This window comes from Gigantopelta aegis, chromosome 7 (genome assembly GCF_016097555.1).
Source record: "Gigantopelta aegis isolate Gae_Host chromosome 7, Gae_host_genome, whole genome shotgun sequence".
Taxonomy (NCBI): domain Eukaryota; kingdom Metazoa; phylum Mollusca; class Gastropoda; order Neomphalida; family Peltospiridae; genus Gigantopelta; species Gigantopelta aegis.
The window spans coordinates 38,007,510-38,032,368 of record NC_054705.1 but is presented as its reverse complement, the minus strand read 5'-3'; the positions used below and the strand labels follow the sequence as shown (position 1 = coordinate 38,032,368).

Below are 24,859 nucleotides of genomic sequence, written 5' to 3'. Positions count from 1 at the left end.
ACTGGAGGCGGCCTATTGCAATGTTTCCATTCAGCAGACTTACTCTTGGCATCTTGTAACTCGTCTACGTCGAAAAGGAAATGAAGCATCATTGCGAGCATTGCAGCTTTAAATACCCATCACTACCCCAATCGTTTCCCTGAGTTTCACGTGCATTCGCCAAGATCTTACCATTTCATGCCGATTTCCTGCAATTGTCGCACAACGTGCAACAAAATGCGTTAGATTTGTTTTGGGGTGCAGTTGGGCACGCTGTCCCATTCTAGTAATATTGTACAAAAAAAACAATATTTTGTAAAATCAAATACTTTTCTTCTTTCCCTATATCACCTAGTCATTTCTTTGTTGACAGAGTATATATATATATGTATATGTATATGTATATGTGTGTGTATACATGTAGATAGATATATATATATATACTACTCAAAAGAAGTTATGGGTCAAAAATATTTGTGCAAATAAAAATAAGTTAATATGCTAAAATTGTGACGACTAATGACAAATTATTTATTTGATGTCTCAAGAACAGAAAACACAAAACAAAAAACCTTTGCTTGGAAACTAGTTTACTACCCAGATGGAGAAAGTCATGCACTCCCAAAAATGATGTTTACACATGTAGTAGAAGCGTCAGTAACTGGTGTAGCCACCATTAGCATTCACACATTCTTGACACCGTTTGCGCATACTGTTAACCAGGCGTTGGAAATAACATTGAGGAATCGCTTGCCATTCTGCAACTAATTGCTGAGCCAGTTGCTGGAGGTTGACGGCAGGGACGTGATGTGATCAAACTCTTCGCCCTAGTTCATCCCACGCATACTCAGTGGGTGACAAGTCTGGTGAATATGCAGGCCAATCCATGTTCTGAACGTTCTGCTGCTGCAGGAAGTCGGTCACCACCCTGGCACGATGAGGTCTTGCGTTGTCGTCCTGGAACCAAGCTCCTGGTCCAATCTGCTGCAGAAGTGGAATTACAAAAGGTTGAACAATCTCGTTGAGATAACACTGACCAGTCAAATTTCCATTAATGATGTACAGAGGGGTTCTGTGATTCATGGATATGCCCGCCCACACCATTACACTTCCTCCTCCAAATGGTAGATGTTGAACAACGTTAACATCAGCAAATCTTTCTCCTTGACGACGGTAAACATGAGCCCGGCCATCATTGAACTGGAGCAAGTACCGTGACTCATCTGTGAATAATGTCTCTGCCCATTGCCCACGGTTCCACCAGATATGACGTTTGCACCAATCAAGGCGAGCCCTTCTGTGATGGGCAAGTAGCTGTGGTCGGACTACAGGACGCCGACATCGCAAACCTTGGTCTCGCAGACGATTCCTAATGGTCTGGTCAGACACATTGTTGCCTGTAGCAGCTCTGAGTTGATCACGAAGATGCCGTCCGTTCACAAAACGCTGTCGCAATGCCGTTATCATCAGGAAACGGCCTTCTCGTGCTGTTGTTGATCGTGGTCTTCCAGAACGGGAGCGATTCTGAATAGAATTAGTTGTCCTGAACCTCTGCCAGAGTCTACCGATAACACTTTGGCTTACATTTAGACGGTGAGCCACAGAATTTTGAGTGTGTCCATCTTGTAGCCAGCCAATGGCCCTTCCCCTTCTTGCAAACTGAGTTGTCGTCGAACCAGCTTCAAATTTAAAGTGATGATGAAAGGAAAATGCTCATCCCTTTTATTGGTAAAATTGGCAGGCATTGAATTACACTCATGCTAAGCACGTGCAAATGGTGCACGAGGTGTCACAGTGGGTGTATCGAGGTAGGTTGTCAGTTTAATCTGACTATGTTTTTGCTTCAAATCCATGAAAAGGAAATCTGGGTTAACTTAAAAAGTTTCTAAAGATAAGGGCAATGATTGCATGCCCCTTAATAATGTGATGTCTTTAGTCCAAATGACAACACAAAGGTTAATATTCTAATCCTATCAGGCCTAAAAAAAACATACTTCCAAAAATTATCAAAAAGTTCCTTTGACCCTCAACTTCTTTTGAGTAGTATAGATAGATAGATATGTGATTGCATGCGCAGAGCTAATTACATCTGCGCATGCTCCAGGGACCAGTGTCACTGTTACCAAATACACTGAACACAAGACCATGCAAGTAACTACCAAATACACTGAACACAAGACCATGCAAGTAGCTACCAAATACACTGAACACAAGACCATGCACACAAGACATGCAAGTACCAAATACACTGAACACAAGACCATGCAAGTAAATACTACCAAATACACTGAACACAAGACCATGCAAGTAACTACCAAATACACTGAACACAAGACCATGCAAGTAACTACCAAATACACTGAACACAAGACCATGCAAGTAACTACCAAATACACTGAACACAAGACCATGCAAGTAACTACCAAATACACTGAACACAAGACCATGCAAGTAACTACCAAATACACTGAACACAAGACCATGCAAGTAACTACCAAATACACTGAACACAAGACCATGCAAGTAACTACCAAATACACTGAACACAAGACCATGCAAGTAACTACCAAATACACTGAACACAAGACCATGCAAGTAACTACCAAATACACTGAACACAAGACCATGCAAGTGCTACCAAATACACTGAACACAAGACCATGCAAGTAAATACATGTACCAAATACACTGAGTACAAGACAATGCAAGTAACTACCAAATACACTGAACACAAGACCATGCAAGTAACTACCAAATACACTGAACACAAGACCATGCAAGTACCATGCAAGTAACTACCAAATACACTGACCACAGTAACTACCAAAACACAAGACCATGCAAGTACTACCAAATACCATGTAACTACCAAATACACTGAACACAAGACCATGCAAGTAAACTACCAAATACACTGAACACAAGACCATGCAAGTAACTACCAAATACACTGACCAACACAAGACCATGCAAGTAACTACCAAATACACTGAACACAAGACCATGCAAGTAACTACCAAATACACTGAACACAAGACCATGCAAGTAACTACCAAATACACTGAACACAAGACCATGCAAGTAACTACCAATACAATATACTGAACACCATGCAAGTAACTACCAAATACACTGAACACAAGACCATGCAAGTAACTACCTAATACAATGAACACTGACCAACACACTACCCATGCACTGAACACTACCAAGTAACACCAAATACACTGACCATGCAATGCAAGTAGCTACCAAATACACTGAACACAAGACCATGCAAGTAACTACCAAATACACTGAACACAAGACCATGCAACTAACTACCAATACACTGAACACAAGACCATGCAAACTACCAAATACACTGAACACAAGACCATGCAAGTAACTACCAAATAATACACTGAACACAAGACCATGACCATGCAAGCTACCAAATACACTGAACACAAGACCATGCAAGTACTACAAAACACTGAACACAAGACCATGCAAGTAACTACCAAATACACTGAACACTACCATGCAATACACTACCAAATACACTGAACACAAGACCATGCAAGTAGCTACCAAATACACTGAACAAAAGACCATGCCAGTAACTACCAAATACACTGAACACAAGCTCAAATATACTGAACACAAGACCATGCAAGTAACTACCAAATACACTGAACACAAGACCATGCAAGTAACTACCAAATACACTGAACACAAGACCATGCAAGTAGCTACTAAATACACTGAACAAAAGACCATGCCAGTAACTACCAAATACACTGAACACAAGCTCAAATATACTGAACACAAGACCATGCAAGTAACTACCAAATACACTGAACACAAGACCATGCAAGTAACTACCAAATACACTGAACACAAGACCATGCAAGTAACTACCAAATACACTGAACACAAGACCATGCAAGTAGCTACCAAATACACTGAACACAAGCTCAAATATACTGAACACAAGACCATGCAAGTAACTACCAAATACACTGAACACAAGACCATGCAAGTAACTACCAAATACACTGAACACAAGACCATGCAAGTAACTACCAAATACACTGAACACAAGACCATGCAAGTAACTACCAAATACACTGAACACAAGACCATGCAAGTAACTACCAAATACACTGAACACAAGACCATGCAAGTAACTACCAAATACACTGAACACAAGACCATGCAAGTAACTACCAAATACACTGAACACAAGACCATGCAAGTAACTACCAAATACACTGAACACAAGACCATGCAAGTAACTACCAAATACACTGAACACAAGACCATGCAAGTAACTACATGTACCAAATACACTGAGTACAAGACCATGCAAGTAACTACCAAATACACTGAACACTACCAAATACATGCAAGTAACTACCAAATACACTGAACAAAAGACCATGCAAGTAACTACCAAATACAACACATGCAGACATGCAAGTCACTACCAAATATACTGAACACAAGACCATGCAAGTCACTACCAAATACACTGAACACAAGACCATGCAAGTAATTACCAAATACATTGAACACCAGACCATGCAAGTAACTACATGTACCAAATACACTGAACACGAGATCATGCAAGTAGCTACCAAATACACTGAACACAAGACCATGCAAGTAACTACCAAATACACTGAACACAAGACCATGCAGTGCTAAGTACACTACCAAATACACTGAACACAAGACCATGCAAGTAACTACCAAATACACTGAACACAAGACCATGCAAGTAACTACCAAATACACTGAACACAAGACCATGCAAGTAACTACCAAATACTGAACACAAGACCATGCAAGTAACTACCAAATACACTGAACACAAGACCATGCAAGTAACTACCAAATACACTGAACACAAGACCATGCAAGTAACTACCAAATACACTGAACACAAGACCATGCAAGTAACTACCAAATACACTGAACACAAGACCATGCAAGTAACTACCAAATACACTGAACACAAGACCATGCAAGTAACTACCAAATACACTGAACACAAGACCATGCAAGTCACTACCAAATATACTGAACACAAGACCATGCAAGTAACTACCAAATACACTGAACACAAGACCATGCAAGTAACTACCAAATACACTGAACACAAGACCATGCAAGTAACTACATGTACCAAATACACTGAACACAAGACCATGCAAGTAACTACCAAATACACTGAACACAAGACCATGCAAGTAACTACCAAATACACTGAACACAAGACCATGCAAGTAACTACCAAATACACTGAACACAAGACCATGCAAGTAACTACCAAATACACTGAACACAAGACCATGCAAGTAACTACCAAATACACTGAACACAAGACCATGCAAGTAACTACCAAATACACTGAACACAAGACCATGCAAACTACCAAATACACTGAACACAAGACCATGCAAGTAACTACCAAATACACTGAACACAAGACCATGCAAGTAACTACCAAATACACTGAACACAAGACCATGCAAGTAACTACCAAATACACTGAACAAGACCATGCAAGTAACTACCAAATACACTGAACACAAGACCATGCAAGTAACTACCAAATACACTGAACACAAGACCATGCAAGTAGCTACCAAATACACTGAACACAAGACCATGCAAGTAACTACCAAATACACTGAACACAAGACCATGCAAGTAACTACCAAATACACTGAACACAAGACCATGCAAGTAACTACCAAATACACTGAACACAAGACCATGCAAGTAACTACCAAGTACACTGAACACAAGACCATGCAAGTAACTACCAAATACACTGAACACAAGACCATGCAAGTAACTACCAAATACACTGAACACAAGACCATGCAAGTAACTACCAAATACACTGAACACAAGACCATGCAAGTAACTAAGTACCAAATACACTGAATACAAGACAATGCAAGTAACTACCAAATACACTGAACACAAGACCATGCAAGTCACTACCAAATACACTGAACACAAGACCATGCAAGTAACTACCAAATACACTGAACAAAAGACCATGCAAGTAGCTACTAAATACACTGAACAAAAGACCATGCCAGTAACTACCAAATACACTGAACACAAGCTCAAATATACTGAACACAAGACCATGCAAGTAGCTACCAAATACACTGAAGACAAGACCATGCAAGTAACTACCAAATACACTGAACACAAGACCATGCAAGTAACTACCAAATACACTGAACACAAGACCATGCAAGTAACTACCAAATACACTGAACACAAGACCATGCAAGTAACTACCAAATACACTGAACACAAGACCATGCAAGTAACTACCAAATACACTGAACACAAGACCATGCAAGTAACTACCAAATACACTGAACACAAGACCATGCAAGTAACTACCAAATACACTGAACACAAGACCATGCAAGTAGCTACCAAATACACTGCAAGACCATGCAAGTAGCTACCAAATACACTGAACACAAGACCATGCAAGTAACTACCAAATACACTGAACACAAGACCATGCAAGTAACTACCAAATACACTGAACACAAGACCATGCAAGTAACTACCAAATACACTGAACACAAGACCATGCAAGTAACTACATGTACCAAATACACTGAACACAAGACCATGCAAGTGCTACCAAATACACTGAACACAAGACCATGCAAGTAATAACATGTACCAAATACACTGAACACAAGACCATGCAAGTAACTACCAAATACACTGAACACAAGACCATGCAAGTCACTACCAAATACACTGAACACAAGACCATGCAAGTAACTACCAAATACACTGAACACAAGACCATGCAAGTAACTACCAAATACACTGAACACAAGACCATGCAAGTAACTACCAAATACACTGAACACAAGACCATGCAAGTAACTAAATACACTGAACACAAGACCATGCAAGTAACTACCAAATACACTGAACACAAGACCATGCAAGTACTACTACCAAATACACTGAACACAAGACCATGCAAGTAACTACCAAATACACTGAACACAAGACCATGCAAGTAACTACCAAATACACTGAACACAAGACATGCATGCAAGTAACTACCAAATACACTGAACACAAGACCATGCAAGTAACTACCAAATACACTGAACACAAGACCATGCAAGTAACTACCAAATACACTGAACACAAGACCATGCAAGTAACTACCAAATACACTGAACACAAGACCATGCAAGTAACTACCAAATACTACCAAATACACAAAACTGAACAAGACCATGCAAGTAACTACCAAATACACTGAACACAAGACCATGCAAGTAACTACCTACACAAATACATGCTGAACACAACACAACCATGCAAGTAACTACCAAATACACTGAACACAAGACCATGCAAGTAACTACCAAATACACTGAATACAAGACCATGCAAGTAACTACCAAATACACTGAACACAAGACCATACAAGTAACTACCAAATACACTGAACACAAGACCATGCAAGTAACTACCAAATACACTGAACACAAGACCATGCAAGTAACTACCAAATACACTGAACACAAGACCATGCAAGTAACTACCAAATACACTGAACACAAGATCATGCAAGTAACTACCAAATACACTGAACACAAGACCATGCAAGTAACTACCAAATACACTGAACACAAGACCATGCAAGTAACTACCAAATACACTGAACACAAGACCATGCAAGTACCAAATACACTGAACACAAGACCATGCAAGTAACTACCAAATACACTGAACACAAGACCATGCAAGTAACTACCAAATACACTGAACACAAGACCATGCAAGTAACTACCAAATACACTGAACACAAGACCATGCAAGTACTACCAAATACACTGAACACAAGACCATGCAAGTAACTACCAAATACACTGAACACAAGACCATGCAAGTAACTACCAAATACACTGAACACAAGACTATGCAAGTATAACTACCAAATACACTGAATACAACACCATGCAAGTAACTACCAAGTACACTAAATGCAAGACCATGCAAGTAACTACCAAATACACTGAACACAAGACCATGCAAGTAACTACCAAATACACTGACACACAAGACCATGCAAGTAGCACCAAATACCAAATACTGAACACAAGACCATGCAAGTAGCTACCAAATACTGAACACAAGACCATGCAAGTAGCTACCAAATACACTGAACACAAGACCATGCAAGTAACTACCAAATACACTGAACACAAGACCATGCAAGTAGCTACCAAATACACTGAACACAAGACCATGCAAGTAACTACCAAATACACTGAACACAAGACCATGCAAGTAACTACCAAATACACTGAACACAAGACCATGCAAGTAGCTACCAAATACACTGAACACAAGACCATGCAAGTAACTACCAAATACACTGAACACAAGACCATGCAAGTGCTACCAAATACACTGAACACAAGACCATGCAAGTAACTACTACACTGAACACAAGACCATGCAAATAACACACTGAAGACCATGCAAGTAACTACCAAATACACTGAACACAAGACCATGCAAGTAACTACCAAATACACTGAACACAAGACCATGCAAGTAACTACCAAATACACTGAACACAAGACCATGCAAGTAGCTACCAAATACACTGAACACAAGACCATGCAAGTAACTACCAAATACACTGAACACAAGACCATGCAAGTAACTACCAAATACACTGAACACAAGACCATGCAAGTAACTACCAAATACACTGAACACAAGCTCAAATACACTGAACACAAGACCATGCAAGTAACTACCAAATACACTGAACACAAGACCATGCAAGTAACTACCAAATACACTGAACACAAGACCATGCAAGTAACTACCAAATACACTGAACACAAGACCATGCAAGTAACTACCAAATACAATACACTGTACTACCAAATACACTGTACACACAAGACCATGCAAGTAACTACCAATACACTGAACACAAGACCATGCAACACTACCAATACACTGACACAAGACCATGCAAGTAAATACCAAATACACTGAACTACAAGACACATGCAACCATGCACTACCACCAAATACACTGAACACAAGACCATGCAAGTAACTACCAAATACACTGAACACAAGACCATGCAAGTAACTACCAAATACACTGAACACAAGACCAAATACACACAAGACCATGCAACTACCAAATACACTGAACACAAGACATGCAAGTAACTACCAAATACACTGAACACTACCATGCAAGTAACTACCAAATACACTGAACACAAGACCATGCAAGTAACTACCAAATACACTGAACACAAGACCATGCAAGACTACCAATACACTGAACACAAGACCATAACTACCAAATACACTGAACACAAGACCATGCAAGTAACTACCAAATACACTGAACACAAGACCACAAGTAACTACCAAATACACTGAACACAAGCTCAAATATACTGAACACAAGACCATGCAAGTAACTACCAAATACACTGAACACAAGACCATGCAAGTAACTACCAAATACACTGAACACAAGACCATGCAAGTAACTACCAAATACACTGAACACAAGACCATGCAAGTAACTACCAAATACACTGAACACAAGACCATGCAAGTAACTACCAAATACACTGAACACAAGACCATGCAAGTAACTACCAAATACACTGAACACAAGACCATGCAAGTAACTACCAAATACACTGAACACAAGACCATGCAAGTAGCTACCAAATACACTGAACAAAAGACCATGCCAGTAACTACCAAATACACTGAACACAAGCTCAAATATACTGAACACAAGACCATGCAAGTAGCTACCAAATACACTGAACACAAGACCATGCAAGTAACTACCAAATACACTGAACACAAGACCATGCAAGTAACTACCAAATACACTGAACACAAGACCATGCAAGTAACTACCAAATACACTGAACACAAGACCATGCAAGTAACTACCAAATACACTGAAATACAAGACCATGCAAGTAACTACCAAATACACTGAACACAAGACCATGCAAGTAACTACCAAATACACACTGAACACTGAACACAAGACCATGCAAGTAACTACCACCAAATACACTGAACACAAGAATACACTGAACACAAATACCATGCAAGTAACTACCAAATACACTGAACAAGACCATGCAAGTAACTACAAATACTGAAAGACCATGCAAGTAACTACCAAATACACTGAACACAAGACCATGCAAGTAACTACCAAATACACTGAACACAAGACCATGCAAGTAACTACCAAATACACTGAACACAAGACCATGCAAGTAGCTACCAAATACACTGAACACAAGACCATGCAAGTAACTACCAAATACACTGAACACAAGACCATGCAAGTAACTACCAAATACACTGAACACAAGACCATGCAAGTAACTACCAAATACACTGAACACAAGACCATGCAAGTAACTACCAAATACACTGAACACAAGACCATGCAAGTAGCTACCAAATACACTGAACACAAGACCATGCAAGTAAATACATGTACCAAATACACTGAATACAAGACCATGCAAGTAACTACCAAATACACTGAACACAAGACCATGCAAGTAACTACCAAATACACTGAACACAAGACCATGCAAGTAACTACCAAATACACTGAACACAAGACCATGCAAGTAACTACCAAATACACTGAACACAAGACCATGCAAGTAACTACCAAATACACTGAACACAAGACCATGCAAGTAACTACCAAACACACTGAACACAAGACCATGCAAGTAACTACCAAACACACTGAACACAAGACTATGCAAGTATAACTACCAAATACACTGAATACAACACCATGCAAGTAACTACCAAGTACTACCAAATACACTGAACACAAGACCATGCAAGTAACTACCAAATACACTGAACACAAGACCATGCAAGTAACTACCAAATACACTGAACACAAGACCATGCAACTACCAAATACACTGAACACAAGACCATGCAAGTAACTACCAAATACACTGAACACAAGACCATGCAAGTTACTTCAGAACTATGAAGTACAGGTGTAGTCCTCAAACGTGTTCAGGAAATGGTATTCCATAAAGTATTGCATCCCATTTCATTTTTGTCACTGATGCGTCATATCATCAAAATGGCATCTACATGTTGGCTATAAAACATTTTGAAGTACTTGGAAATTACTTTCAAGAAAGTATGCAACATTTTCTAATTGGCCTTAATGCTACAAGACGTTTTCAAATTCAAGAGCACCAAAATCAACCCCCTCTCTCCTTAGTATTCACCCAAAACCTTTTCCTTTCCTGGACAGAGGAACCGTGTGCTACAACAGCTTTTTCTGAATGAGCATGTTAAAACCTATGACCTGACCTGACCTAACATGTTTACTTTCTGTTGTTAACCTTTATTTCGAATTTTGGTTGATAAATCAATGGAAGGTGAACTGCTGTTATTGTCTTGTAATTATCGAATGCTATGAGGTCATCAATATAGCAGAAAGTACAATTATACATTTTTGTTACATATACATTTTCTTCTCTTTTTGTCTCTTTTCTTTTCTTTTTTTTTTCTTTTTTTTTTTTTTTTTTTTAGCCAGATTAGTTAGAAATTCTGAATCATGTACACTGTGCAGCTTTGGTAAGGGATTGCTAAATGATAAAGACAAGCAAATATTGTTTTATTGGAGGGTTGTAAAATTTACAGTGAACTATTTGTGCAATATTAAAAACAGAAGAAAAAAGTGAACCTTAATTCCTAAATACTGGCCTGCTCCGACCAATCAGTTAGTTATGTTAAACTCATGTTACGTAAGATTAAAATATTGTCCCCTGAACAGTGGTACCAGATGAGATGAAATTGCCCAGATAAAACAATGATCAAATGTTGTGTTATATTCTGTTTTGTCTGGAACGGGCATGTGAAAGATCCCTTCCTGCTTCATTGATTGGATTAGGCTATTTGGCATCAGTAGGATTCCTCTCGGTCTGACTATCAACCAAAAACAAAATAACAACGAATTAGACACCAACTAGCCATACTTTAAATAGGCTGTTGTTAAACAACTATTTCTTGCCTTTCAACAGGACCAATCCTGGAAATACCAGAGAACACATTGCCTGATCAGAAGACATTCAAAATCACAGTTAGCGTGGGCAAACCAGGGATACCTGGTGTGACAGCATCGGTGATCATCTTCGTCACCAGTGAAACCAGGCCAAAGGCCAACATAACGTATGCTGGTTATTGTCTTCAATCAGTGTTACCGTCACAAACTTAACATAATTAAGAGATGAAAGACGTCCACATTTATCACAAATTTAAATGGTGAAAAACCTAAATGTTAATTAGGGTATAAAACAAACTCACAATGTTTCATATAATTAATAACAATTATTATTAAAAAATATTGTAAGTTTTTTTAATACCCTAATACCTAATACCCTAATTTGATGTGTATAGGCCTATATTTATGTCAAAGTTTGAGATAAACAAAGGTTTACATGTTTCCATAGAGAAACGATCAGGATCCATTTCTTGTTTTGAGATTTCTAGTTGGGTGGAAAAAAACCTGGTTAAAATTGATGACATAGTTACAAAAAAAAAGAAGTAGTTTAACCCTTTAACCGCTGAGGTCGCAATATTGCGACGAAAAAAGTTTGGTGCTTGCTCGTCTTACTCAAGTAGGCAATCGAACGCACTCGCTAATATAACTACTTCCGGAAAATGGCGGGAACATTTACGAACATTTTGATGTATTACAGTCGATTGTTTTGAACAAAAACGTGGTTAGAATACGTGTTTAAAGTGAGGGGTTGATGGCAGGTAAACGATTTACAGTAAACGAAGTGTTAGGCTTTATTCAAGCCGATACGGACAGTGGCAGTGAACCAGAAAGTGGAATTTCCGATGCGGGATGGCCCGATAATGATACAGAAAGTGATAATGAATCATGTCTTGATCCCACCCCACCCCCAGAAAGACGTACACAGTTGAGGGCTCGGGGTCAGAGTCGGACTAGAGGACGTGGTCGTTCAAGTGGGATTGGTCAGGCTAGAGGTCGAAGCCAGGGACGGGTTAGGACCCAGAGAGGTAGAGGGAGAAGCCAAACTGAAAACTCGAACCCTGATCAGGTATATCAAAGTCAGTGGGAGAGTTTGGTAAATGTGGAACAACACGAAACATGGATAAAACATTTTGATAAAAACACTGGCTTTACGGATAAGGAAAATTTCCATGATGTTCAAATAACCCCTATCCAAATTTTTGAGAGAATAATTGATGATGATTTCTGGGATTTATTAGTGAATGAAACTAACAGATATGCTAATAAATTTCTTGAAAATAATAATTTGAAGCCTCATTCAAGATTTCAAGCCTGGCGTCAAGTTACTATCCCTGATATGAAAGCATTTGTTGCGCTGTTGCTCGCAATGGCCATTGTCCAAAAACATGAGCTTGAGGCATACTGGAAAACACACTGGCTCTTTGATACACCCGGATTTGCTAAAGTTATGCAAAGAAATCGGTTTGAATTGATACTGTCATTCCTACATTTCAATGACAACAGTCAGCATGTGCCACGAGGTGAAGAAGGCCATGATCGGCTTTTCAAGGTGAGACCAGTAATCGATATGATCATTCCAAAGTTCAAGGACTTGTTTGTTCCCCAAAAGGAACTTTCACTTGATGAAATGACAACAGTGTTCAAAGGAAGGAGTACACTCAAACAATACAACCCCCAAAAAGCCAGACAAATGAGGGTATAAGGCATCTGTATTGTCTGAGGCCAAAACTGGTTACGTTTTGAACTGGTCACAATGACCAGAGAAACCCTGAAGAATCTGCTACATACACTATTGTGAAAAACCTGTGTGTGAACCATTTGGACAAGGGCCATATCATTTTCATGGACAGCTACTACACAAGTGTGTTTTTAGCAGATTTTTTTAGCAGTCATGATACCGGAATGTGTGGCACATGCAGTCAACATAAACCGGAAAAGAATGCCACTCAAGTTGAGACCTGTCAATTGCCCTCTTTCCAAAGGAGATGATTCTGTTTACTGTCGAAATGACAAAACTATTAGCAGTTGTTTGGCATGATACAAAGAGAGTTCACATGTTGTCATCAGTGCACAGCAACAACAACGTTCAGAAACAAGTCCAGAAACAAATCCAGAAACAAGTCCAGAAACAAGTCGAGAAACAAATCCGTGATAAAGGAACTGTAGGTGGATACCGAGATGTGCTGAAACCTGTGGCTGTGGACGAGTATAACAAAGACATGGGAGGTGTCGATTTGAGTGACCAGCATCTAAAGACCTACAAACATCCCCATCGCTCAAGAAAATGGTACATGTGCATTTTCACTTCAATTCTTAGCATGTGTGTTGCCAATGCTCATGTTATTTACAAATCACTAGACGCTGCAATTGATCGCATCGATCTGATCAAATTTCAACAATCTTTGTGTACTTCATTGCTTGAGGGACATGCCAAACGGACTGTAAAACAGGGTCGACCCATTCTTGGAGAAAAGCCACTTCGCTTGACTGATTGTCATTTCATGGAAATGCATCCAAAGGGACACCGTCCAGATTGTGTTGTGTGCTCTGACCGACGTCAACAAGTTGGCCGACGCCAAAGTGGATACAGATGTAGAGACTGTAATGTAACTGTGTGTCCAGTACCTTGTTTTGAAAGGTATCACACGCTCAAGGATTACAAAGTGTGCCATTTGAACATGTAATACATATTGCTGACCTTTGTCATTTCGTGTGTGTTGAAACAATGACATATAAATGCTAATATTCCCAGTGTAGAGGTACTACTTGTACTAAGTGTAGATCAAGATTTGCCAAAAAGTAGGTCAAATATAATTAATTAGGTCAAATATTTTTTTACCAATAAATACATCTGGGTATTCTGATCAAACTTTATGTTATGTTCTAAGAGATCCGAGTTAGTGATTGCTTTGCTATTTTCTATGAACAAGGGTGCCTGAAAAATCTAAAAATCCACACCAAAAAACTCACCGGTTAAAGGGTTAACTTGATGTTTAAAAAATGTAGTTTAACTTGATGTTAATTTTTTTTTAGGTTAACTTGATGTTAAAAATGAAGGTTAACTCGATGTTAAAACAATGGAGATTAACTTGATGTTTAAGAAAATGGAGTTATACATGTTAGAGAGTTTACTGTAAAAAAAATTCTTAGTTTTTAAATGAATATTTTTGCACTACTGCTCACTAAATTAATTGCGGGACGAAGTAAAGTAATTTCTGCCTGGTTTTGTTTTTTTAGCTTGTATCCTGATAAATAAATATTAATGTCTTATCTTACTTCCTGTAAAATAAATACCAGTCACAACAGCACAAAACTGATAACATAGCCTACATGTGTATTTGTTCAATCCAAACAGTAAGAAGTAGTAAACCAACTATTCCTCTTACTCAAAGAATTCCTGGCATATAGCTATTATAGCTAATATAAAGGCTGTTATTTATAACATGTTTTGATATAAAGATGTTGAACTAGACCTTTTTTTAAAAGATGTGGATAAGGTACAAGCCATGCCTTCTCATGTGTTGGTTTTCCAGGTGTAATTTGAATTGTAATACTAACAAAGTCATTCCATCTAAACATCTGGCACTGGAAGTAAATTGTGGAAACTGTGGACCATTTGGAGTAGTCATATCAGCACATTTATGGAAACTATCGAAACAGACAGATCTCTTACCGATGAAGATACTGCCATTGGCAGACTGGGTGTCCAAGTTGCCGACTGGATACAACAAAAAATCAATGGTCCTGCCACCAGGGACACTCAATGCATCTTCCACCTACCAGTTTGATCTTCACAGTAAGTGTAATATGTGCCTTCTGTATGAGTGTGGACAGCTAGCTAGGAAACATCATTATTACATCATGAGAATAAATAATGTTTACTTGTCATGAGCTTTATATGACATATAGTTCATAATAATTGGTACTACATATATATAGTACCGAGTTTGTTATTCTATTTATTTCCTCAGCTATTTTCTCTCTCTTAATTTTCTCTCCTGTAATTTTGTATATCTCTAAATGTACAGAAACAAAGTCAACCACTTTATATACTGTGACAGCAGTAGTGATAGTACCGTATATCGCTGTGTATTAGCCGACTCCATGCATTAGCCGACCCCCTAGTTTCACCCTCCAAATCGGCTTTAAAATTATAGGCCTTGTATATAAGCCGACCCCCCCTATATAAAACTAACCAAGTCAGATATCTGTGTGGTCTACAAAATGACAAATTACATCTGCTTTCAAACGTCATTTGTCACAGCAAACTTATCCGGAAGCAGTAGCCGATTTCTATTTATAGAAACGGTGTCCGGTTAATTTATTTCTCGTAAAATATAAGTACCAAGATAGCGAAATATACCTAAACATTCTTGATTGCAGCCACACGTTATTAACACAGTGACTGTTTGCATTGTTGATTGTGCTAATCGGTCTTTTCATTACTAGTCGGCTATACCCTACCATACCCAACCACCCGTGTCGATTAATCCCAAGCCGACAAGCAAAACAAATGAAGCTGGAACAATTAACGTGTTCACCGGTTTAGTAAGCAGTTTTGTAATGACACGTGACCTGCGAAGTTTTCCGAAATTGTTTTGATCGGTCACCATTTATTGTTGTTTAAACAGATAAATATTACTAAATAACTTTTAAACACCAACATTTATTAAAGATGAACATATATATACAATTTTAATATCTTTTATTTGTAATAGCTTGTGTTAAAATGCAATATTAAACCTTTATGAAAGCGGAAATGCAGAGCACAATAATGACAATAGATCGAGTCGAGCCGTGACGTCACTATTCTAACTTTACATTTCCAATAAAATGTTGACTCCTTAGATAAGCCGACCCCAGCCTTTGACTTGATAATTTTTGTATCAAAAAGTCGGCTAATACACAGCGATATACATGACGGGTGACACCCATGGTGTAGGATATGCTCACTGAGCTTTTAAGCCTAGACTACAGAAACAAAGTCCACCACTTTATATACTGTGACAGCAGTAGTGGTTGTACTCATAACGGGTGACACCAATGGAGTAGGATATGCTCACTGAGCTTTTAGCCTAGACTACAGAAACAAAGTGAACCATTTTATATACTGTGACAGCAGTTGTGGTTGTACTCATAACGGGTGACACCAATGGAGTAGGATATGCTCACTGAGCTTTTAGCCTAGACTACAGAAACAAAGTGAACCACTTTATATACTGTGACAGCAGTTGTGGTTGTACTCATAACGGGTGACACCAATGGAGTAGGATATGCTCACTGAGCTTTTAGCCTAGACTACAGAAACAAAGTGAACCACTTTATATACTGTGACAGCAGTAGTGGTTGTACTCATAACGGGTGACATATACACATGGAGTAGGATATGCTCACTGAGCTTTTAGCCTAGACTACAGAAACAAAGTCCACCACTTTATATACTGTGACAGCAGTAGTGGTTGTACTCATAACGGGTGACATATACACATGGAGTAGGATATGCTCACTGAGCTTTTAGCCTAGACTACAGAAACAAAGTCCACCACTTTATATACTGTGACAGCAGTAGTGGTTGTACTCATAACGGGTGACACCAATGGAGTAGGATATGCTCACTGAGCTTTTAGCCTAGACTACAGAAACAAAGTGAACCACTTTATATACTGTGACAGCAGTAGTGGTTGTACTCATAACGGGTGACACCAATGAAGTAGGATATGCTCACTGAGCTTTTAGCCTAGACTACAGAAACAAAGTCCACCACGTTATATACTGTGACAGCAGTAGTGGTTGTACTCATGACGGGTGACACCAATGGTGTAGAATATGCTCACTGAGCTTTTAGCCTAGACTACAGAAACAATAGGGTAAAAGTAAATGGTACACAGACATATTTGTATGGATATAATAAAGTGATCATTGGTTAGTGCCTATCCAGAGTTAGAATGATCACAGTCTCTGCATAATCATAAACATTTTGATTTAAAAACAACAAATTTTGCTATTGTGACACCACGAGGCCACCATACAATTTCCTGTTTGTTTTACCGGAAGCAGACCTGGTTCAAATGAATATGCGAAGGTGCGCTTGTTTGATTTGGAGCTGTTTTCGTCAAAATAGTAGTAAGTCTTCTTTATGCCATTATGTTCTGCATGATTTACCTGTTTTCATGTCTATGTAATTTTACAGCCACCGTAGACAATTTTTATTTTTTTATTTTATTATTAATTTTGACGGTCGAGGACAAGGCATTCAGGCACTGTTGTTTCAGCTTCCTACACAATAAATATCATATATTTGATCGTAGTTTCACTTTAGATCTATCTTTGGTACATATGGTAAAAAAAAAATAGTTTTACAATATTTTCTTCAGTCGAATGCATTCATAATCATCAAACAAAACAATTCCAGGATTGTGAAGCGGCTTAGACTATTATTATTTGTTGGGATATGCAAAGTAACATCATACAAATAGTGACGTCATTCGAATGCAAACAGCTATGGGATACAGCTTTTTAGATTATTTTCACCCCTTGTAAATTAATCGGCAGCTCCAACCCTGTTGTACAGACATCAACCCTATCTGAATATTTTTCTTTTTCACAAATGCAGAGATAATATGTTCAAATTTTATTGCAGATATTTTTTTAAATGTACCATCCGTCAAATTTAACTTGATTGTAGAGAAACTGAATGTGCATAATGATTAATAAACTGACCGTTGTTTGTAAGAGGGAAATGTATGGCTGACCATGCAAATGGGTCAGAGTATTATTGTTATTATTATTTGCATTTTTATTAATACCCGGTAAGCTATTTTTGTGATTGTTTCCTTAGAAGAATTAATTTCTTAAAAGAACATGGGCTGTTCAACAATTACGTAATGTTAAGGGGTAGGTACGGGGTGTTATAAAGAACTGACTAACGTTATGAAAAAACAAACAAACTGGACCAATGTACTAATTATTTTATTCATAAAGTTAACGCAGAGTATTTGTTCTTTTCTCTGGCATTTAATAATAATAAAACAAACCCACAAACCCACACACACACACACACACACACACATACACACACACACACCACGTTAGAGGAGTTGGTCGTAATGTTATGAAATGTTATAATGGGGCATCGTTGAAGGCCCACGTACACATATTCATGTTAAATTCAACCTGCATACATTTTATGTTTCTGGGACATAATTCTGAAAGACCATGGAGATGTGTGCACTGTGCGAAAAGACTATTAACGCAGATGGGAAAACTGTCATACCAACTAGAGGAAGAGACTCTGAAGCACTGACCAGGAGACTGATTGTAAAGTAGAGCTGGAACCAGTTCCCAAACTTGAGTTCCCTCATATTTGAAAATGATATTGTTGTGTATAGTGAGTGAATTCGAGGACAGGGAAGATTTTGAAGTAATCTCTTCCTTGCACGACAAACTGTTGAAGTGTGAACTGTCACCAGGCTCTGTGAAAAACAATGACCATCTCTCCAGGATCAGCAGAAAGCTGCATGAAACGAAACTGACATTGACTGAAAGAACTAGTGAACTATGGCTTCAGTATATGTCTATGGTTGATATAATGAAATGCTTTCTGGAGGCTGGTTCCTTCACCGATAAGCTGTACATAAGGTACGTGTACTTCCATATCTTGCGGTAGCTGGACACAACTTATTTACAAACTCCGCTATCTGTTCCTGCAGCAGATGTGAATGTTAATTAATTTAACATGTTATTAATATGTTGTAGATCGCCCGCCCACATTCCTGAATGTCGGCACGGTTAAATGTCTGCGAAATATGCATGTCTTTGTTTACCTTCCGGTGACTGAAGTCGTAAATTGTTACGCATCAATTACTTCCGCTGCGCAATGCGTAACATGCCCTGTCTAAATGTATGGCATGTCTTCTGCCAATCGAAGGGTGCAGTGCATGTTCTGTAGTTTGAATGAGTCAATCATAGGGCTTATAAGCAAGTTCCTTTGTTTAATCCCAAAAAGCGGGCATTCATTTTCCGGCAGCGATAAAGTAACACGTTATCATAAGCGCTAAAGTTTTATCCCCACCCACCTCACCCTAATTCTGTTATTTAATTTTAGTTATTTAGTTTAGTGATTATGTAGTTATAGTTTTGAGATGGAGGACCATAGTTCTAAAGTCCTATGTCATCTTTCACGACATTAGGTACGAGCATGTATAAATAAAACTATGGTCTATTACCCAAACCAAAATATGAATGTGTTGTTGTTTATTCTAGTATATGGCATATATAATTTATCGCAAACAGTTGTTAATAACCAAACTTGACAAAACCATCCAGGTTGTCCATAAAGGCTACACAGATGGACACCATGTTATGAGACGAAGCAACATATACTAGGATGGCATTTCACCAGACTTTACTATTGAGCAGACCCTGATGCCCGGTGTAAAACAGCAGGTGGCCTCATTCGAGGGACAGGGATAACCAAATTGCAACATGCGAAGTGAGTGCTTTTTATGCCAGCATGTGCTGATATAAACAATGTCATGCAGGAAGTCACTGGATCAGCACCTAGAGTTGGGATTCACACAAACATCAAAGGACACAGATGATATGATTGTGATATAATACATCCTACCTTTTTGGAAAGAAATCAGTTGATTGGAATATGTTTTATTTCATGTACCTAACTGAAAAATATATAATATTTGTTCTGCAAGTATCGTATTAATGTTTTTGTTGTTGGCCGAATGCTTTTTGGGACGTTGATAGTAGTTGTTTACATAATGACTTCATCAAATCAATATTAACCAATTAGGAGATAACCATATGGAGTTTTTAGATTTGTGGGTGTTACTGTCTATTTGATCCCGCAAATGTCGTTTTAGATATTTCTTGAAAAAAATTCCTGGCTACAATCTAGCTGTAGACCCTTGTATCGTCAACTTCGCCTGTTCCAACAACCAATGACCTCACTTTTTAATGACGTCATTAGCTTTCCGGGTGTTATTGTCTATTTGATCCCAGAAAAATAATGTAATTAACCAATCATAATCAGAAGACACTCGCCATCAGTTTACAGTTATGCAGAGCCACACATATTTCTAACTTTTGCAATATGTAGAGATGGTCTTTGTGATAGTGTTGCAGCAAAAACACATTGTGTTCTAATTTGTTTTAGGTCATAGTTAATTTGCAGGCCTACCACACTATTTAGCAAGTGACAAATGAAAATTATTATTTTACGAGGGACATAAATTTGATGATAACTGGTACAGAGTTTGTTATTCTATTTATTACCCAAGCTGTTTTTTTCTCTACATGCCTTTATTGCTGATACATATACCCGTACATTTATAGAAATGATGCAGAGACATTGTTCTGATTATTGCTATAATTTTGTATTTATTCTGCTAAAAATTCTATAATAAATTGCATTAAAATGACATTTTGTTATAAATTTAACACTGAAAACAGTCATGAATCTTTAAACTACATGATGCCATTTTGTGTTTGTCAAATAGTGATGATGTCATATTTAGTATCGACAAGAAAGAAATGCTTTATTTAATGACGCACTCAACACATTTTATTTACGGTTATATGGCGTCAGACATATGGTTAAGGACCACACAGATTTTGAGAGGAAACCCGCTGTCACCACTTCATGGGCTACTCTTTCCGATTAGCAGCAAGGGATCTTTTATTTGTGCTTCCCACAGGCAGGATAGCACAAACCATGGCCTTTGTTGAACAGTTATGGATCACTGGTCGGTGCAAGTGGTTTACACCTACCCATTGAGCCTTGCGGAGCACTCACTCAGGGTTTGGAGTCGGTATCTGGATTAAAAATCCCATGCCTCAACTGGGATAGTACCAACAAGGTCATTGGGTTGTAAACATCAACTGATCCAATAATATTGTACACTACACCAATGCTGAACTTTTCTCACTGAGAAAATATTTTCTCTGTTATGAGCAACCCCTCGGGTAATAAATAATGATATGGCCCTCAGTTGGTCCGATCAAAAGTGATCTTGCCCTGGCCAATTTAACCAATGAAAATAAAGAAAAGATTTTTTTTTATCCAATTAATGATTAGGTAACAATGCAACGAGAGCTAATTCTAATGTAAACAGCCACAAACTTGTGATAAAATGCTTCCCTGTCCTTCCACAAAAAGATAACTCCTTTATTCCGAAAATACCAGATACAAGGTCAAATTTAGAAATGTATATGATACATTAAAACACTGTTGGATTTGGCACTCTCTGTAGTATATGTTACAAATAAAGAATGCATTAGGAGGTAATTGGTAACTGTTCAGTATAAATGTATGTTCAGATTTATCACTTTTTGTTTCTTTATTTTGTTATAAATATATTTTGACAGTCTCTTGCAGGTCATAGTGTCTCTAATTTAATTTTTGTCTTAGTAATGTTTCAGCTGTTTATTTTCTTTGCTTGTCATACAAAGCCATAGGATTACATGACGTCACTAAACCTCGACGTAGTGGAGCAGCAGAGACCACCAATTGTCGAGATAGTCCAACTCGGAGTTCAACATAGCTTGAGATATATCAAAATGTTCGTCTTGGGGTCAGGATTCAGAAAACCAATCTTGAGAATCTGGCAAATTAATGTGCAGGCTTAGAAATTTGGGGTCAAAAACACACATTTTGGGCTGAAAAAGTAAAAATGCAAAAACAATTGCATACAACGGGTTTAATTATTACTTTTTAAGGCCTAAGTGGATTTTGTGAAATGCAGGTTAACCATATCAACTACATTTACTGTATTTGTTTGTTTGGCCATTTCATAAGAAAAATTATGCTTAAAAGTCCAGGCCTATATGGCACATTATTAATACGCAGTATATAAAAAAAATACATATGTGGAAGTATGTGGTATTTGTTTTAGTTAGGATTTGTATTTAATGTTTTATTTGCAGATATTGCCTGCTATCAGCTTTTGTAATTAATATAAGTTTTATTTACAGTTTGCCTGCTGTCAGCTTATTGTGTAACTAATGTTTTATTTTATCCTTAACCAGGTTATGTCAAACAATAGGCTGCATTGATAACTCCACTTATGGACTTCCTCCCTAGTGTATGACGTCATCAGATGTTTCGTGAGCTTCTCTGATGTTTTTTGTGTGTGGGTTTTGGTGTGGGGTTTTTTCTTTTTTAATTACATGTGGACATTTTAACTTACAACCAAAATAATGTAATGAGAAATGGTCATAGTCTGTATAATGTCATGACATTGCATTGAAAAACACATTTATTCCTCAGAAAACAAATAACAAACAACAGATATTATTTATTTATTTTATTATTTTTATTTTTATTCTGTGGATATATTTTTCTTTAAGTTGTTTCCTTTGTGATCCAGATTACAGAAAATGTGATGTACCGATACAAATTTTGAATTAATGAGTACCTTCAACTGTGTGAATCTATTTAATTATTTAATTTTATTTATTTATTTTAATTGTTTTCAGTGACCTGTGATAGAAAGAGCCAATACGTACCTTAATTACTTGAATACCTTGTATTTGTTTTTGAAGATTTTTTTTTTTTTAAATTATTATCATGTGTTGGCTATTGTCAATAATGTGACTTGAACTTTGATGTGATCTTAGATATTATTATGTCATAGTTCCATAATTTTGGAGAAAAAAATGTATGTTATGGTTTAACTAGTGATTTCAAATGGTCATGCATTGGAGTTTTTTTAAAGTCTTTCCCCACTTAGATCTAAATCATACTTTTACTTAGTTTTGACTAACCTACACATTTCTTTATACAAAACTAACATACTGCATGTAGTTACAAACTATTAGTAACTTAAATGCTTTCCTTTCTACGATTTGTGACTTATTTCTGCAATATTCCTGAAAATCAGTGAAATACACAAGATAGTCAAGTAATTCATTCAAATTATTTTTCAGGTTTGTAACGGTGAGTGAATTGAATGATGTTTTAAATATTTATTGTTTCAATTTTAAAGATGTTCCAATATTAGCTAAATTGTCTTGTTGGTAGTCAAAACTAAGTAAAAGTATGATTTAGTATTTTGAACTTGCTTTTGCTGGTGTGTAGTTGTTATATTCTTACCTTAAAATCTTCTGTGACTTATATAGATAGTATTACAGTTATACTTACCTTCAACCATGTCTGATACTTAAATATAAGAATTAAATGCAGAAGAGTTGCAGTTAATTTCTTCATTTAGACAATTACATGACCAGCCTAAGGCTGATACCCTTGAAGATTTGGTTAGCTGGATGATTCAGTTTACTAAAGGAGCTGTCAAAATGGAAGATGAAGGAGCTGCCAAATATTCGCCTTTACAGCCTACTCTGCCTTCGTCACTGACTTTAACACAGCCACCTCAGCTTCCTTTACAGCCTACTCTGCCCTTCATCACTGACTTTAACACAGCCACCTCAGCTTCCTTTACAGCCTACTCTGCCCTTCATCACTGACTTTAACACAGCCACCTCAGCTTCCTTTACAGCCTACTCTGCCCTTCATCACTGACTTTAACACAGCCACCTCGGCTTCCTTTCTTCTCAGGTGACGGGAAAGGTGATGTTGACTTTGATCAGTGGAAACATGAATTGGAATGTTTGACTAACATCCATGGTACATCTGTCCTGTCTGAAGCTATTAGGCGTTCGCTTCGAGGTAAAGCTGCTCACGTTGCAATGCATATAGATAAAAATGCGCCTATTGAAAGACTAATAGAGAAACTTGATAAT

General features: G+C 37.7%; 1 protein-coding gene across 1 annotated transcript in view; it reads left to right on the top strand.

The window, feature by feature from the left end:
• LOC121378064 overlaps nt 1-24,859 on the top strand; it is a 293,865-nt gene that overhangs the window by 252,093 nt on the left and 16,913 nt on the right. The window contains exons 19-20 of the mRNA XM_041506164.1: nt 12,126-12,273; nt 15,640-15,902. Of these exons, the coding sequence (XP_041362098.1) occupies nt 12,126-12,273; nt 15,640-15,902 (411 nt within the window). The remainder of the gene's footprint in view (nt 1-12,125; nt 12,274-15,639; nt 15,903-24,859) is intronic.